The sequence below is a fragment of the Pagrus major genome, chromosome 2, assembly GCF_040436345.1.
Source record: "Pagrus major chromosome 2, Pma_NU_1.0".
Classification (NCBI taxonomy): Eukaryota; Metazoa; Chordata; class Actinopteri; order Spariformes; family Sparidae; genus Pagrus; species Pagrus major.
The window spans coordinates 35,865,726-35,884,797 of record NC_133216.1 but is presented as its reverse complement, the minus strand read 5'-3'; the positions used below and the strand labels follow the sequence as shown (position 1 = coordinate 35,884,797).

At 41.1% G+C, this 19,072-nt stretch overlaps 1 protein-coding gene across 1 annotated transcript; it reads right to left on the bottom strand.

Annotated features, from left to right (window-relative positions):
- Window positions 1–6,401: 6,401 nt before the first annotated feature.
- efhd1 (EF-hand domain family, member D1) lies at window positions 6,402–18,762 on the bottom strand. The gene is made up of 3 exons (XM_073490345.1): window positions 18,619–18,762; window positions 8,068–8,202; window positions 6,402–6,900 (listed from the first exon to the last, which is right to left on the bottom strand). The coding sequence occupies exons 1-3, from the start codon at window positions 18,730–18,732 to the stop codon at window positions 6,766–6,768; spliced, it is 384 nt and encodes a 127-aa protein (XP_073346446.1). The 5' UTR covers window positions 18,733–18,762; the 3' UTR covers window positions 6,402–6,765.
- Window positions 18,763–19,072: the final 310 nt, after the last annotated feature.

The window sequence follows — 19,072 nt, the reverse complement described above, 5'->3', positions numbered from 1 at the left end:
TATCCTCATTTTCTGTTACATACTGTAAACATTGTCCTGTGAGTGAAAAGCTCAAAAGTTTACATACACTTTTAAAGAGCATATATATCATGGCAGTCCTGAGTTCCATTGATTTCTATAACTCTCATTTTCTGTGATGGAATGAGTGGAACACATACCACTTTGTCACAAAAAACATTCATGAAGTTTCAGAGTCAGAATCAGAAATACTTTATTGATCTCCGAGGGGAAATTGCTTGTATTACAGCTGCTCCCATTTAAACTCCAGAAATATGAAGAAAAAAATAAATAATAATAATAATAATAATAATAGTAATAATAATAATAATAATAATAATAATAGTAATAATAATAATAATAATAATAATAATAATAATAATAATTAAAGCTGCAAGCAGCGATGAACGGGCCCTCGCCCCCCCACGTATGTCGGGCTGTGGCGCTGTCAGAGGGTGTGCAGCCAGATGTGTGCTTGCCCGCTGTCTGTGGAAAGGTTCCTACCTAAATGGGATTTGTGTCACACAAAACACAACAGTGACATATTCAGTGACTTCTTGTGTCCAGTGGGTGGCGCTATAGATATGACACAGTATTGATGCAGAGATGTATTCAGGGTGAGCCCCTCTACATGTGTGAGCAATTTGATGCAGATGGGAAATTGTATGGTGAAGTTATAAGGACTTCCTGCTTGATGGCGAAGGATCGAAATTGACCGCACCGCCATGCCCACCAGGTACAACGCAGGCTGTTGAAGGTATGAGGATGCTACTGAGTGAATGTGAACTCTGGAGTGTTAAATCTGTAGGAAAAGATAGTGAAACTACAAGCCATAGAACTTGGGTTCATACAGAATGGGAACAGCCATAAGGGGTCACCACACTGCCACGTCCACCAGGTATATCGGAGGCGAAAGCTCTTTACAACTTTTCATCAAGGTCTGACGATGATATTTAGTGAGTGTGAAGACTGTGGCGTTACATCTGTAGGACAAGTTAAATAAAGTACGAGGCATAGACATGAAAAAAATGAATGGGAAAACCCATAAGGGGGGCGTTAGGGGGTGCTACTGAGCTTTCGTGCCGCGCATGAGGGCAGTTGTGGTATCGTATTAACGTACTCATGGGTAAGAAGCTACGGGCAAAATTTGGTGAGTCTGCGAAAATCCCAAAGTCCCGAAAACAGCATCGGAAAAATGAAAATCGGCGCACGCCATTCAAGATGGCCGACTGTTGCGGCAAAAATTACGACAAAAATAATTCCTGCCTAAATCCTTGAGACCCATGACTCCTGCGAATTTCATGACGATCCGAGAATGTTTTCGCAGGGAAAAACGATGTTAGATGGCGCTATGGAGCCCCCTGACCACACCCACCCCCAATCATGTTGAATTCAGATGTGGGCACACACATGTGATGTATGTTTCAAACTTGATGAGTTTTGGGGTATGTTCAGGCCGCCAAATATGCAGTCAACTGGAAGGACAAAGAATAATAATAATTAAAGCTGCAAGCAGCGATGAACGGGCCCTCGCACCACGTACGTCGGGCTGTGGCGCCGTCGGAGACCTGTGCGCCCAGATGTGTGCTTGCCCGTTGCCTGTGGAAATGTTCTACCTACTGTGAATGGGATCCGTGTCACACAAAACACAACAGTGACATCTTCAGTGACTTCCTGTGTCCAGTGGGTGGCGCTATAGATATGACACAGTATTAATGCATAGACCTATTCAGTTAAAACCCTTCTACATGTGTGAGCAAATTGGTGTAGATAGGAAATTGTATATTGAGGTTATAAGGACTTACTGCGTGATGGCGAAGGATCGAAATTGACCGCACCGCCATGCCCACCAGCCACAACGCAGACTGTTGAAGGTCTAAGGATGCTACTGAGTGAATGTGAAGTCTGCGGTTTTAAATCTGTAGGACGAGTTAGTTAAAGTACAAGGCATAGACATATTGGGTCCGTACAGAATGGGAAAAACCATAAGGGGGGTCATCGAAATTAACCGCACTGCCACCAGGTATGTCGGAGGCGAAAGCTTTTGACAAGGTGTCATCATCAAGGTGGGGCGTTAGGGGGCGCTACTGAGCTGTCGTGCCACGCATGGTGGCAGTTGTGGTATCGAATTAGCGTACTCATGGGTAAGGAGCTACGGGCTATGGTGAGTCTGCGAACATCCTAAAGTCCCGAAAAATGCGGCGGAAAAATGAAAATCGCCGCACGCCATTCAAGATGGCAAAAATAATTCCGGCCTAAATCCTTGAGACCCATGACTCCTGTAAATTTCATGACGATCCGAGAATGTTTTCGCGGGGACATGTCGACGTTAGGTGGCGCTATGGAATCCCCTGGCCACACCCACCCCCAATCATTGTGAATTCTAATAGCAGCACACCAATGTGACGTATGTTCTGAGTTTGGTGAGTTTTGGGGTATGTTCAGGCCGCCAAATATGCAGTCAAATGGAAGGAAAAAGAAAAAGAAAAGAAAAAGAAAAAAAATAATCCTTACAGATACAATAGGTCCTTGCACGAGATTTGTGCTCGGGCCCTAATAATCCTTACAGATACAATAGGTCCTCGCACGAGATTCGTGCTCGGGCCCTAATAACACATACTAATTTAATACTAATACTACTAAACTAAGGGTCACGGACTGGCAGTCACTTTGCGAGCTGCATGGAGAGGACATTGATGGGCTCACAGAGTGCATCAGGGACTATCAACTTTTGTGTAGACTCCACTGTCGCAGCTGAGACTGTGCATTGTTACCCAAAGAACAAGCCGTGGGTAACAAAGGACATCAAAAAAATCCTCAACGAAAAGAAGAGGGCTTTCAGAGTTGGCAACAGGGAGGAGGTGAGAACAATATAGTGACACCTAAAGGTGAAGATCAGGGAGGCTAAAGAAAACTACAGGTGGAAGCTGGAGTGGAAACTTCAGCAGAACAACATGAGAGAGGTCTGGAGAGGAATGAGAACCATCACTGGATTCAGGTCAGCTGGCCCCCCTTGTGACCTGGATTAGTGACTATCAGACTGGCAGACCACAGTATGTGCGCTTACAACACTGTGTGTCAGATAGAGTGGTCAGCAATACCGGAGCCCCACAGGGGACTGTCCTCTCTCCCTTCCTACTCACCCTCTACACGATAGACTTCAACTACTGCACAGAGACCTGTCATCTCCAGAAGTTCTTCTGACGGTGGTGTCAGAGAGGAGGATGCTGTCCAAGTTACATGTCATCTTGGACAATGGCTCCCATCCACTCCATGACGTGGTGGTCAGCCACAGGAGTACATTCAGTACTAGACTGGTCCCACCAAGATGCACCACAGAGCCACAGAGCCGGCCATCAAATTGTTCAACTCCTTGCTCTGAGTGTCAGACACTCTGAGTCAATCGTTTTTTTTATTATTAATTATAATTATAATTATTATTATTATTATTGTTATTATTATTATTATCATCATTATTACTATTATTATTATTATTATTATTATTATTATGCATATTTTTGGACTTTGAATGGGAGCAGCTGTAATGCAAGCAATTTCCCCTCCGGGATCAATAAAGTATTTCTGATTCTGACTCTGAAACTTCATGAATGTTTTTTGTGACAAAGTAGCATGTGTTCCACTCATTCCATCACAGAAAAGTTAGAGTTGTAGAAATCATTGGAACTCAGGACTGCCATGATATACATGTTTCTATACGTGTCTATAAGTGTATGTAAACTTTTGACCACGACTGTATATGGTCATCTGCTGCAGGCACAGTACACCCAGGAAATAAAGGGATGTGTCCATCCAGCTGCTCAGTCTGTCTAAGTTATTTAACCACTCTTCTCAGGACCACTCTACAAGTTAGTGCAAAGCTACTCTAGTGGAATCCTAGAATAAAAATATAGAGCTGGAAATTAGCACAATCCCCTTTCTTTGCTATTGCTAATCACATAGCTGCATAGCAAAGCTCACGATACAGCACTTGGTACAGACCCTGAGCTCTTCTACTACTTACCAACCACACATAGTTAAACGAGTCTTGACAGACAATAGACTGAGCTCTTTGACTCAGTGATAGGCTGGCTCAACATTAAATCGATATCCCACCCACCCAGCATGTACCAAGCTGCAGAGCAGATATTTGTGATTGCTGAGATCAAATCATGAAGAATATGCAGGTCTTGTAATTTTCTGACTTGGTACTTAGTATGCAGCTGAACTGACAGTGATGGGAGAAATTATCTGTATTTTGAAGTTTGTTCAGAATTCAAGCCATTGTACTGAGAGCAGCACTAGGGCTCTGGTCTCTCATTAAAATATGAACTGCCTCTTTTGGGAATTGGTTCATGTCTTAGTTTGTGGCATGCTGTGACTGAACGTTGCCATAACAAGTAACAGTGGAAACCCTATCAAGGGAACATCCGGGGACAAGCCTACAGATGTTCAATACATCGGGTCAGAGTCCGAGATCATCTACTCCAAATTGCCTCATTTGTCAGCTGTATATGGAGGAGCCTTAAGACTGGAGCAGTCATTCTAACTCCCTCTGAAATATTCAGTATTAAAATGTCAATTTTAAGATGCTGCTTACAAAAGCTCGAACAGTAATGTTTTGAGTGAATGACTGGTAACATTAATGGGGCACTGCACTGATTATACATAGCAACATTAGTTTAGTATTATTCTATCCAGTCAGCGAAAATGGGACATGGTTAGCATAGTTTGTTGATTGAAATACATATCATGAAATCCATCATGGGGAATGTAGGATCCAGTGTTTTTGAAGATTGGACATTTCTTTTATAAGTGTGTGAGCACCCCTTTCAAATCTAGACTACAATCCCACATTTAGTGTTGAAGATTAAGATTGCAAATCAATTCCATTTTAGAGATAAACTATCTGAAACCAAATCTGCAGAAGATTTCTATCATAGGTCTATTTTACACAGAAAATAAGCTAAATTGACAGATTATAAACTCTAGTGTATATAAAACACATGCACTGCATGCTATTATAGAGAGGTGAAATCCCTCCGCTTCCAGTATCCCCCAAGGGACCTTATTTCAGATAAAATATGTACATTTTAGATCATCTCTGGATTGTGCCATGAATTACAAATTTGATGTTTATTAAGTTAAAAGATCATTAGTCAGTTTTGTGAGCTAGCTAACATGCAGGATTGGCTCTACAAGCTTTCAATGAGCATTAAACAAGACAATGACAGTTACACAACTGTTGGCTGTGTAGTTCTTTTAATGACATTCTACACAGTCTTATATATCAACAGTTTCATGACAAACTGACTTTTTCGGGTTGAAATTATATATATTTTAAAATAACAAACATGACGTGTCATTCTTGGCACAATTCAAAAGGGATAAAAAAGTTATTTGTCTCTCTCCATTAACTACAGTTCATACTTTATCTAAAATGAGGTCCCATGGTGGTTCAACAGAAGGTGAGGGTCCTCCCTCTATGCTCATTAAACTACACCATAGACAAATTCACATGACAACTTATCAACTGTCTGACTGCTAGTTTTATGAGAATTTAGATCCTAAAAACAGAATCACAAGGTTGAGAAACCCTGGTTATAGCAGGTAAGCATGCTTAAACGGAAGCAGTTTGCTCTTGTTGGGAACTGTTTGACATTTAGGGAAGTTGATTCATTAGCTTTCTTTCTCAGAGGGAGAAGAGAGGATGGATGTCAGTGTCATGCCTGTGTTTAAAGTACAAAACTGGAGTCAGGCGGTGGTTAGACTAGCTTAGCATGAGGACTGAAAACAGTGGGAAAAACACACATATCAACACCTTCTAAAGCCTACCACTTAACATGTTGCATCTCATTTTATGAATCTGAACATAAATAGAAATGTAGAAAATAAATTTGTGCTTTTAGTGGGAGTTGTGTGCTATGGAACTACAGATGTGAAGTACAAATTGTTCATCAAAAAAATATTCCAGGAAGTGAGTCCAATTAAAATGACAACTTGCTGTTTATAAATTAAATGAGATAAAACATGTTAGTCAGCTTTAGAGGTGTTTGCAAGTTAGCTGTCTTTATGCTAAGCTAGGTTAACCACATACCCACTAATTCCAATTATGCACCTAACACACAGACATGAGACCATCATCAGTCTTTTTGTCTCACTCTCAGAAGTGAAAAAAAAGAGAAAAAAATCCTTTAAAGATAACCTGTGTAAAGCCGATCCCACTACAACCTGTTTAATGTTAGTCAATGGAGCCAAGAGTCAAAGTCAGTGGTCAAAAAGTGCATAAGGCTTACTTTGCCACCAACAAATGTTTACACACTATATGATGTCATTACTTATAATAATAATAATAATAATAATTTATTATTATTATTGTTATTATTATTATCATCATTATCATCATCATTATTATTTGTGTTGTTGTTGTTGTTGTTGTAAGTACATAGTACAAATCTATGATGCTTCCATGAATTTGTGGTGTTCAGTACATATTTTCTTACACATCTGAAGTCATGTTTTTGCCTTGTGTTTTCTGTGGGACAGTTGCAGAAAGCCTGGTATGAATAAACCTTGCCTATGATCCATTCTCAGGTATTTTCAAGTATTTTAGTGAGTATTTACTTTAATGCATCTTTCTATTGTTGTTATAAAGTGCCAAATTCTGAGGGATGGCTTTGGTTAAAGTATAAGTGGCATGTGAAGCTACTTCTAAAATCTTAGTAACAATGACATGCATGTCAGGAATTCTCATCTGCCTCTTATGACGGGTCATGAGCAGAAGGTGGACTGCAACTGCTTGAAGGCGGCTTGTCTCTGTTTCTTCTCCACTTCCTGTCTTTTGCGTTCTTCTTTTTCCTCTCGAATCTCAGCCTCAAACTTGCTGCCCTGAGACACAGCCTGCATCTGTTAACACACAAAATGACAGTGTTCCTTCCCATTAACAGTAGCATAGCATATTTTGACACTACACATGTCAACTACCAAAGAAACACTTGCAATTTGTCAGAAAGCAGCTATGTTGCAGAAATGCGCTGCAGAACCAGTTGAAAGACCACTGTCACACTTTCCTGTAGCCCTTGCCACTTATCGTCTTCACTAAATCTATGCCTCACCTTCACATTACTTTGGAGGTCAATGGAGTTTTCCTTAAACTTGATGATGAGGCTTATGTGTTCTGACCAGGGAATGTTACATAGACAGGTGTGTCCAATGTTATCTTAGACATCCCCAGTTTAATTCATACATCTAAATGGTTCGCTTTTTAGCCCTTAGCCTTTATACTGCAAAGTCCTGTGGTCTGCAATAATAGTATTACAATACAAATATATGTCCACTTTAGTTAGTATCTTTGTGTCTAGAAATAATATAGTAAATATCATATCATCAGTGATTAAAATGATGACCAACACTATAAAGTAAAAGTGTAAGTCATAATGTTTGAAATGCCCCAAAAGAAGCCAACAGGCTGGACACAATGCCTGCGTGAGCAATGCATGTGCATGGTAGAACATCTTGCTTTTCATTTGGGCATTTTTGTTTTAAAGGTTAGGAGAGTCACACTGCTGGCATGAGTAGCGTGCCTCATGCACATGTTAAGCAAGGCTGCAGCAGCATGTAATCCAGTGAGTCTTGCCTATTTTTACCATGACACGCACGGTTATCTGCAAAAATTGACATGAAAACCACCTGTAGATATCACACCAGCAATTTACTCTGTTGTTGTAATATGTCACAGACATGAAGAGACTACACACATTAGTTGAAGGGCACTTTTTCTTTCTTTCTCTCCCTACCTCTCTTTCTCCCTTCCGCTTTCTCTCTCTTTAAACCGGGTGAAGGAAAATCGCGTTGTCGTATTTTTTGATAATTATTAAAGGCAAACAGGCAGGAGCCATGCTGCAACAGCAGGTCTGCCTGTGTGGACACACACAAGCAAGTGAGCTGCAGCAGTTCAGCAACATAGCCGTCTTCTACTAATTAAGCAGGCATTGTGGATCACGGGTAGGGCCAAGTTCAATATTACCACTCTCGCTCACTCACAAGACAACATGGAGTACAAACAGAGAGTACCTTGGCTTCAAAGAAGTCCTTGGCCCCCATCACTCCCTCAGTGGAAACATTGATCTCAGACAGTCTGGCCAGAGCCATCAGACCACTCTCCTCCTGTAGCTCTCCAGCTGCAGCTCTCCGGAAGATCAGCAGGAACTACAGTAAGATAGTTCAAACACATGAGGTTATGAGGATTACATCTCCAAGGTCTTCATACAGTAGTTTCCTTGCTGTTTTCATGGACAAACTGTGTATGTCAGTTTGACCATATCCACTTTTAACATCATTCTCAATTTATATAGATAATGATGACAAGTTTTGGACACAGCCTTTCGCACAGAAGAAATAAATCGAATAACAGCCATCAACATGCAGTTCTTGGGATGTACATCAAAGTACCCACCCATTTCCTATCGCATAACATTGTTTGAGCTTGTGTTGAAGAAAGTGGATTTTAAGTTCAATGTCCTCTGGAAAAGAGGTAAAATAATAAGCAGAACTGTAGGGGCACCAAAGCGACTTTGCCTCTCGGCCTCTGTTCTGTGTCGCTGCATGTTGGCACAAGAGTGGGCCCATGTTCCTCACACACTCACAGTCGACAGCAGTGTAACTTCAATGCAGAGCCCACAGCAGAGGGAATGAAACAGATTTTACTGGAGTCAACTACGACAAAGCTCATTATCCATAAATGCAACAAAAGGGAGAGTTTCAGATCAATTTATCAAACACTTGTTTAACAAGTAGAGCACAAACTTGCAGAAATGTGATGTCACTCTTTAGCCTCTCTGCCCCCAGTAATTTGCTGCCCCCTCTTAATTCACAACAGGTTTGTTTTACACAGGCATAATTGATGCTAAAGTACTAAAGGTGAACACACATTTTGCTCCAAGTAAATTGTCGACAAAAAAGGGTACACAGTGTCAATTATAGGAAAGTTGTTTTGATATATCAAAAGCGACGAAGCACAGATAAACACTTAAGTTTGCAGTAAGATTAAGTCTGCAAAATATGCTGTCAGTTGGTGCCAACAAAGACAGGAAAACCCACAAATCTTTACCATCACCTGAGGAGGTACTCTCTCAGCGACCACATCATTATATTAAGAAGTTACGAGGTAAGCTTACTGGTATTGTGTTGTTGAGGCAGATAAAGCATGTCTGCATTTATATATATATATATATATATATATATATATATATATATATATATATATATATATATATATCCATCCAGTGGAGGAAAAAAGTCCTGGAATCAAAATCCCACTTACATAAAAGTACAGAATTATTATCTGTAAAATATTATGAAAGTATCAAAGCAGAAGTACCCTTTTTGCAGTAAAATGTCCCTTTTGTTTAGTTTATATTTGTTGCATCTTGTCCATGTTATTCGCCATTTTACTTCTGTGTCGTACCATTGCTATGCTTGTTTGTATGTCTTGTTTGGGTTTGTATGGTTGAGAGTGTTATGTGTACATGTATGTGTATACATGTGAATATGTCTATTTTATTTTTATGTTTGTTTTTTATTTCATTTTATTTTATCTTAAAAAAATTATTTTTATTTTATTTTTAAAAAAAGAATATATATACATACATATATACATACATATATATACATATATATGCACATATACATATATATACACATATACATATATAAACACACACATATATATATATATATATATATATATATACATATATACATATATATATATATATACATACATATATATATATATATACATATATACATATATATATATATATACATACATATACATATATACATATATATATATATATATATATACACACACATACATATATATATATATATATATATATATATATATATATATATATATATATATATATATATACATATATATATACACACATATAGATATATATATATATATATATATATATATATATATTGTTACGCCCCAGTCTAGGGGTGCCTAGAGCGCAACATGAAAACGGGTCCCCAATCTTCCCCGAGTCCCAAGCAGCCACTCACACGTCTTATATACAATAGAACAGTTTATTTACAATATCTTAAGGGATCAAACAACTATAAATATAACTAAGGAAGCAACTTCGGGGTGGACCAAGGCCAAAACAATAACCAAAACACCTCTATCTGGGAAAATAAATCTCTTAACTCAAAAACCAAAATCACAATAAACTTACCTCCCTCACTAACGAAAAAACAGGAGAAAACACGTTCAAACGAAAAGGCAGTCCACCCTTACTATTTAAACAAACAAAAGAAAAACTTGCTGATCTCCACCCAAGGCTTTTACAAAAAGGACGTGTGGCTGGTTGGAAGAGGAGGAGGATGAGGAAGTGCTGTCTCTCTTTGACAGCCGCCATCTTGGCTCCTTATATATCGGGTGCCATCAGCTGCAGCCAATCACGGATTTGAATCGGATCTCTCTCCACCAATCACCTCTTGGGGATGGCCCACTCCTATTTGCATAAAAAAATCAAAAACACACACAGACAGCAAAACGCACAGCAAACGACCCAAACTATGACCACAGTCATAACAATATATATATATATATATACATACATTCTTTTTTTAGGGGTGGGGTTATGTTATGATATGTTATGTTTAATCGTATTTGTATCTACTTTGTGCCTGGCCCCCTCTTAATAAGCTTTTTAAGCTTCCTAGGGTGTCCCATTTCACATAAGATTATTACAGATTTAAGAGTATGTTGTACATGGTTTTAACTGATGTGAATAAAGAAATGATGATGATGATGATGATGATGATGATGACATGCTTCTTATTCTCAGATATATGTTTCGTTCAACCCTGAAAACCACAATAACCCAGACTCTTTGCACTGCTGCCTTGCTGCCATTAAGGACTGGATGTCCTCCAACGTCCTACAGCTGAACACAGACAAGACTGAAGTACTGGTTATTGGTCCAAATCTTATTTGTAATACTGTTACCCCATCACCTTGGACCACTAACAACAAACACAAAACAGTCAGCTAGAAACCTTGGCGTGGTTTTCAATCACCATCTCAAGTTCAGTCAACACATTAACAGTCTAGTTAGAACTTGTTATTTACAAATAAGAAATATTGCCATGGCCAAACCAATGCTAACAGGAAACATAGTTCAACACACATGGCAGTTACCAACTACAGTTGGTACAAAATACAGCAGCAAGACTTCTCACAAACGCTCGACGCAGAGAACACATCACCCCAGTCCTGTCTGAATTACACTTGTTACCAGTCCATTACAGAATTTAATTACAAATTTGACTGATTACTTTTAAAACCCTAAATGGTCCTGCTCCACTTTACATTTCAGAACTACTCACCCCTTATTCTGCTCCACTACACCTCAGATCAGAGAACCAAATCATGTTAACAGTACCACGGTCCGGACTGAAAACAAAAGGGGACTGTGTTTTCATGGTTCTCGCCCCAACACTATGGAACAAACTCCCCCAAATATCAGAGCAGCTGAGTCATTGCCTCAATTTAAAAAGCTTTTAGAAACACACCTGTGCAGACATGCATTTGCATAATGTATTTTCAAAGCATTAATGTTGCTCTTTTATATTTCATCCAACTCTGTTTTTAGTTTTTCCTTGGTGCATTACCAAGCCCCTGTATGGATAATAAAAACAAGTGATAACTTGTTGTAACGGCTCAATGGTGTGCTGCAGGACAGTTTTTGAAGGAAGTCCTTAACCTACATACATCAGCTACAGAGATAGTCAAATTATAAAATGAGTGCTTTTGCAATGTAGACAACTGATGCAACCCCAGAGGCTGGCCAATGACCAATGTTCACTCACTCACAATAGGACTGTTATGTTCAATAGCTAACAGTCACAATCTTTATGTAAATATGTCAATATTTATACGCCATACACTGGCTAGGAAAAGTGAAAAGAGGGAGGAAGATATAATTTTATCGTCTACAATTTCAGCCCACTGTGACACTCAGACACAGTCAGAGAGAGCTGTCCACCCTCGTTTAAGATACACCAAACCGCCCCATGCAGTGGATGCTGGGAACCCCCAAATATGATGTGAAATGTATTGATTTCCATTTTTTTTTTATTTTACAGTGCTGCAAAGTAGATGTGAGCATTGTCCCGTTCCATGCGTCATTTTGTCCAGATGCTTATATTGGTTAACATTTATGCGTCTCAGTGTTTTTGCGCTGCATCTAAGCTGTATAATACTCCGTTAGAGAAACAGTAGGCAAGGTAATCATGACATGATCAAGGAAAGGGCCAGATCAACAAGCAAGTAGGCCCTATTCAGGTCAATTCCAAGTTAGTTTGCTATCATTTGACTACTGCAAATTTAGTTTTATTATACAAATTTCAATTAAATTTAAAGATATATATAAAGATCAGGTAAAAATGTAGGAGCTGCCTTAGGGATATTACCAATTCAGTTTTCAAAATATGCCTACAGGGACCATTGCCAGTTCCTGCTTTGTCCAGCTGGTGGTCCAGCCTTAGACAAGACTCAGTTAAATTCTAGAAACTACATTTATTTTTTTTACATTTATATTTATGGCATTTAGCAGACGCTTTTGTCCAAAGCGACTTACAATAGGTACATTTGTCACAAGAAAGTCATGCTATGTGGGGTCGAGGTGAAGTCTGAACAAGTGAGTCTTGAGTCTTTTGCGGAAGATGGCGAGTGACTCTGTTGGGCGCCAGAGCAGAGAAGAGTCGCGACTTCGCTGAGCAGCACTTTGTTTGCTCTTAGCGATGGCGGTACCAGCTGGCCAGCTGATGTAGTAGAGCGAAGTGTTACTGAAACTACTTAAGGAGGGGACATTCTGATCCTCATTCTGTTGTAAAACAGATGTTCAGGAGCATTATTATTTGTGTGAAATTATGATTTTAGCCCATATGCAGATATAATTTGTGTTAAAAAGGAGCCATTTGTAATTTCCAGCCACCTGTTTCAAACAATATGGGGCAGCATTTCCCCCTTTCTCAATGTTTAGTTCAAACCCTTTTTTGTCATTTATCTTAGATATTCCATTTGTTTCGATGCAAATTCACTGTTGCAAGTTAAAATTGTGCCCCTGTGGATTTACCACCCGCAGGGGAGAGCGATGGGGTCGGTTGCTATGTACATCGGGCAGCAGGCAAAGGGGGGGACCTGGGCTTCCTTACCCCCGGCTTCGCAGACTAGCTCTTGGTACGTGGAATGTCACCTCTCTGTCACCAGAGCTGGTGCAGGAGGTAGAGCGGTACCAACTAGATACAGCACCGGTTCTGGAACCAAACTCCTTGAGAGGGGCTGGACTCTCTCCTTTTCCGGATTTGCCCAGGGTGAGAGGCGCCGGGCGGGTGTGGGGATACTCACAAGCTCCCGGCTGAGCGCCGCTGTGTTGGAGTTCTCCCCAAGGGATGAGAGGGTCGCCTCCATGCGACTGCAGGTCACTGGAGGGAAGGCTCTGACTGTTGTTTGTGCGTATGTACCGAACGGCAGCTCAGAATACCCGGCCTTCTTGGAGTCCTTGGGTGGTGTCCTGGAAGGGGCTCCACCTGGGGACTCCATAGTTCTTCTGGGGGACTTTAAAGCTCACGTGGGTGATGATTGGGAAACTTGGAGGGGGGGTGATTGGGAGGAACGGCCTGCCCGATCTGAAGCCCGAAAGGCCGCTAAGAGCTGTGGTCAGACGGTCATCAGTGCCAGTCGGGGCGGCAACCGAAGGACCCGCTGGTGGACATCAGCAGTGAAGGAAGCCGTCAAGCTGAAGAAGGAGGCCTTTCGGGCTTGGCTGGCCGAGGGGTCTCCTGAAACAGCAGACTGGTACCGGGAGGCCAGGAGGGCTGCAGCTTCGGCGGTCACCGAAGCAAAAACCCGGGTGTGGGAGGAGTTTGGTGAGGCTATGGAGAAGGACTTTCGGTTGGCCTCAAGAAAGTTCTGGGAAACCATCTGGTGACTCAGAAAAGGGAAGCGGGCCTCAGCCCAGGCTGTTTTCAGTCGGGGAGGGGACCCGCTGAACCAGACTGGGGATATCGTCCGGGCGGTGGAAGGAACACTTTGAGGACCTCTTGAACCCGCCTAACACGTCCTCTGAAACTGAGGCAGAGCCTGAAGACTCGGGGGAAGATTCGTCCATATCCCTGGCAGAGGTCACTGAGGTAGTCAAGAAGCTCCCCAGTGGCAAGGCACCAGGGGTGGATGAGATTCATCCACCCCTGGGGTTGGGCTGCCCCTTGTCTCCGATCCTGTTTGTGATATTCATGGACAGGATCTCAAGGCGCAGCCAAGCCAAGTGAGGGAGTTTAAGTACCTTGGGGTCTTGTTCACGGGTGATGGGAGAATGGAGCATGAGGTGGACAGACGGCTTGGTGCAGCGTCTGCAGTATTGCGGGCGTTGTACCGGGCCGTTGTGGTGAAGAGGGAGCTGAGCCGCAAGGCAAAGCTCTCGATTTACCGGTCCATCTATGTTCCAACCCTCACCTATGGCCACGAGCTGTGGGTAGTGACCGAAACAAGCGGCTGAAATGAGTTTCCTTCGTAGGGTGGCTGGGCTCAGCCTTAGGGATAGGGTGATAGCTCGGAGTCGCTCGGAGTAGAGCCTCTGCTCCTTCGCGTCGAGAGGAGCCAGTTGAGGTGGTTCGAGCATCTGATCAGGATGCCTCCTGGGCGCCTCCCCATGGAGGTTTTCCGGGCACGTCCAACTGGGACAAGACCCCGGGGCAGACCCAGAACCCGCTGGAGAGATTACATATCTCATCTGGCCTGGGAACGCCTTGGGATCCTCCCCGAGGAGCTGGAAAGTGTCGCTGGGGAGAAGGAGGTCTGGAGCTCCCTACTGAGCCTGCTGCCACCGCGACCCGACCCCGGACAAAGCGGAAGATGATGCAGATGAAGATGAAGATGAAGAAGTTAAAATTGTAAGAGATACAAATAATAGTCAATGCTGATGAGACCAGCTACAGATGAGAATAAAGGGCAGGGTGGTAATTCATCATTGGGAGTGGCTGGACTGGAATTTTGGTCCTAAAAAGACAAAACTGTGGCAATTACTTTACTTCAGACACATTGTTTTTATTGGAACATCTCAGGACTGTGTTTATTATACAGTGTGAACAGTGATGTGATAAGGCTTAGATATATACAGTATATATACACAACTCTGTGTTTGGAATATATTTTGTAAAGCCCTCTGTACATGTAAGATATATTTAGAGATCTTTAATTTTAATATTACAGACAGGATTTATTAATTATTTCACTCAGACGATGTCAGTACTCATAAACATACATCACAGTGCCATCTGCCCTCTTTCAGGAAGAAAGTGAGGAACAGTTGTGTACAAAACCAATGATTTTATATTGTCACATAGCGGAAACATGGACTGCAGAGAAAAACGTGTCCATCAGACAGCCACAAGGTTTTCACAAGGCATGTGGTTTACAAAGTACGATAAGTGAGATCTTCAGCCACTTTAGACTTACTTGTGACTGTCACTCAGTCCGATACTTGATGCAGCAGGATCTTCAGCTCTGCAGGCCTGGTTGTTTCTTCATGACGGTAGAAGCCGGAGCTGCGCCTTGTTCATTCCTGGAGCAACACGTTCATGATTTACTGACTGTACACAATCTCTAACAGTGCCATTGCTGCAGAAAGACACGCATAAGAAATCTTGTAATGTCCTCAAAACTGTATAGTGAAGTTACATAACAGTCTTATAACCATAGTGCCAAGTCGTTAGAATATGAAGAATTGAACGATAATAGTCTATTACTGGGACCATACAATCGCAATTTACAGTCAGCTGTTATAAATCTAGCCAACTAATAAGTGACAGCAGAGCAAGAATACAGCCGGTCAAAATCGCTATCTTATGATCTTCATGTGTAGCGATTGTGTATATGTTTACATTATAGCTTACTAAGCTCAATTTTAGCAAGAACAAGAAAACATTCACATCACGCTAACAGTTTGTGTTGTCATTAGTTACACTAAAGATATGTTTAAGAAAACAGGCAACGTTAGATGTTACTTACTGGTCTAAAGAAACGTTGCAAGTTCATCTTTTTACTCCCACAGCTGTCTCCAACGTTGGAAAGCCCCAGCAAAATGTACTCTTGTCATGCTTCTTTTTACGTCGCTTCTTTTCCTTGCCGTGGATGTGGTTGCTTTTCAGGAGCTGTTGTCTGAGATGATGATAAAAGTTGGTTTTCTGGAGCTTCTGCATCTTTTGAGTTTACTGAATAACTAACTGAGGCTGTAAACTTCCATAGTTCCTCCAGCAGGCTCAACTTCTTCATCCTCTCCTGCAGCACACTAGAGGCTACAGTTACTCACTATCGCCTCTCAGGCCAGGAGGACTTATTACAGATGAATAACAGAAGGGACAGCCCGTACTGGCTGCTTGAGGCTGCCTAGCAATGGATATCTCTGCAATGCAATACAAAGGCATCTTGGACATAACGCCATAACTGTTACTTCTTCACACTCGTGTTTTAAACTTAAATTATGTCCAGATCTTACAAAATGCACCTTTAAGATTGGATCTCATTATGAAGTTGAACAGGAATCATAACTACAAGAACAAGGTGGGGCAGAAAGAAAGAACTGTTGCCAATATTAAAAAGAAATGGTCTAACCTTAAAATACAAGGGGAAAAAGAATTACATTCAAAACAAACACACACAAAAATGGAGGGGTTAAAGTTACTTAAGAATGAGACGGATTGTTGATGCAGTGAGTCTGAAAATAATACAGGTCTGATATTTCTTTACACTTTTGATACATAATTACCAGTACTACAGTCCTGCTCACCATTATTGGCACCCCTTCATTTTTTGCATAACCTCTACAGTATCGTCAGAAATAAATGGAAATGTACCAAATTTATATCATCAGGATCTTTTAATAGGAGGTCCAAAGTAATTTAACAAAGAAAATTGTTTTTTCAACTTACATATTGTAATTTCAAAGAAGAAACAGAAAAAACAGCATGTGCAGCAATAATGGCACCCCTCTTTAATATCTGGTTGCACACCCTTTGGCAGTGATGACAGCCTCCAAATGTTTCTTATACGCTTCTATAAGCTTCTTGCACTTCTCAGCTGGTATTTTCTCCCACTCTGTCTTTGCAAATTGTTCAAGCTCTTGAACGTTTGCAGGTTTCTTTTCCCCAATGGCAGATTTCAGCTCATACCAAAGATTTTCGATCGGATTGAGATCAGGACTCATGGCTGGCCATTTTTAAAACAGTCCATTTTTTCCTTTTCAACCATTCCTGCGTGCTTTTGGATGTGTGCTTTGGGTCTTTGTCTTGCTGGAGGACCCATGATCTTCGACTCAAACCAAGTTTTCTTACACTGGGTAGGACATTTCGCTCTAAAATCTCTTGATAATTCTCTGATTTCATGATTCCTGTGATACGGTCAAGGCCTCCAGTACCAGATGCAGCAAAGCAGCCCCACAGCATTATGGATCCTCCACCATGCTTAACTGTTGGTAGGGTGTTCTTTTCCTTGTAGGCTTCATTGCGTCGTCTATAAAAAAAACTGTTGGTGTGCATTGCCAAAAAGCTCTATTTTTGTTTCATCTGTCCACAGAACATTTTCCCAGAAGGATTGTGGTTTGTCCAGGTACTCTTTGGCAAAGATTAGTTGTTCCTTTTTATGTCTTTTCCTCAGCAGTGATGTCTTCCTTGGCCTTCGCCCATGAAGCCCTGTTTGGTTTAGTGTGCGGCGTATGGTACTTGTTGAAACCATGACTCCAGACTGTTCCAGGTTGGCCTTCAGGTCTTTGGATGTTTGACGTGGTGTTTTTTCCACCATTCGCACCAACTTTCGAAGACTTCTCTCATCAATTTTTCTCTTCCCCCCACGCCCAGGGAGGTTCTTGACAGTTCCATGCTTGGCAAACTTCTTAATAACATTACGCACTGTTGAAACAGGGACATCAAGGTCTTTGGAGATGGCCTTATACCCTTTGGAGGTCTTGTGTTTGCCAATTATCGCACTTTTGATGTCCTCAGACAGCTCCTTTGTCTTCACCATTGTGACAAAGGAACAGGGGATAACAGATGGCTTTTTAAAACACAGAAGTCATCATTCATTGGCTAATTCATGTCACATGGGCACAGACAATTTATCACAGGTGATTCTCATTTGTGATTTACCACAGGTGAGTCACAATGTGTTTCCATACTGATTTACAGCAAAGGGTGCCAATACCAGTGACACAGCAAGCTTTAAGTTTTTCTATTTTTTCCTCCCATTGTTAATTGTTTTATATTGTTGTTTATCATTTGCTCTTTTGTATCAAACACGAGTTCTCTATAGAAAAAAAATGTTTCACTTGATTCATTTTTTTCAGAAGATATTCCACATTATGTACTTAAACTTCATGGGTGCCAATAATGGTGAGCAGGACTGTATATTCATCCCACGCTTGGATGCACATGCATCCCAAACTATAGTACCCCTAAGTCACCAAAAATATAAAACACAGCATCCCCAGTCATCAAGTCACATGGCACAGTAACAGGACACACCAATGCCTAAGGAAGTCATGCTCTCACCTCTCTGAAACTTAGTTTTCCATCAAAGTCTTCGTCCACCTCTTTGATCATGTTCTTGAGGCCCAGGTGCGTCTGTGGAGCTCCCAGCTTCTCCATCATCAGCTTTAGTTCCATCAGGTCGATGAAGCCATCTTTACCAGTGTCATACCTACAAACCACAAAATCCTCAGTGTTTGGTCCGACTGGACAGGGACCTTGATTACAGCCCACACAGCACAGTATTAATTCATACAGTGATTTTGTTTTCATATTATATGACTGACATAACAAAACCCCTCCTGTATATACTCTTATAGTTAGGACTAGGTATTTAAACATTTTTTGAGACTGAGGCTATGTAAACCCTTAATAAGTGTTAACAAGAGGCATTTGTTGACTGTAACTTGATGGTTATTAAGGCATTAATTAGCCATTGGTTAATGCTTATTCTTGTATAAACTAATGTTAATATAAT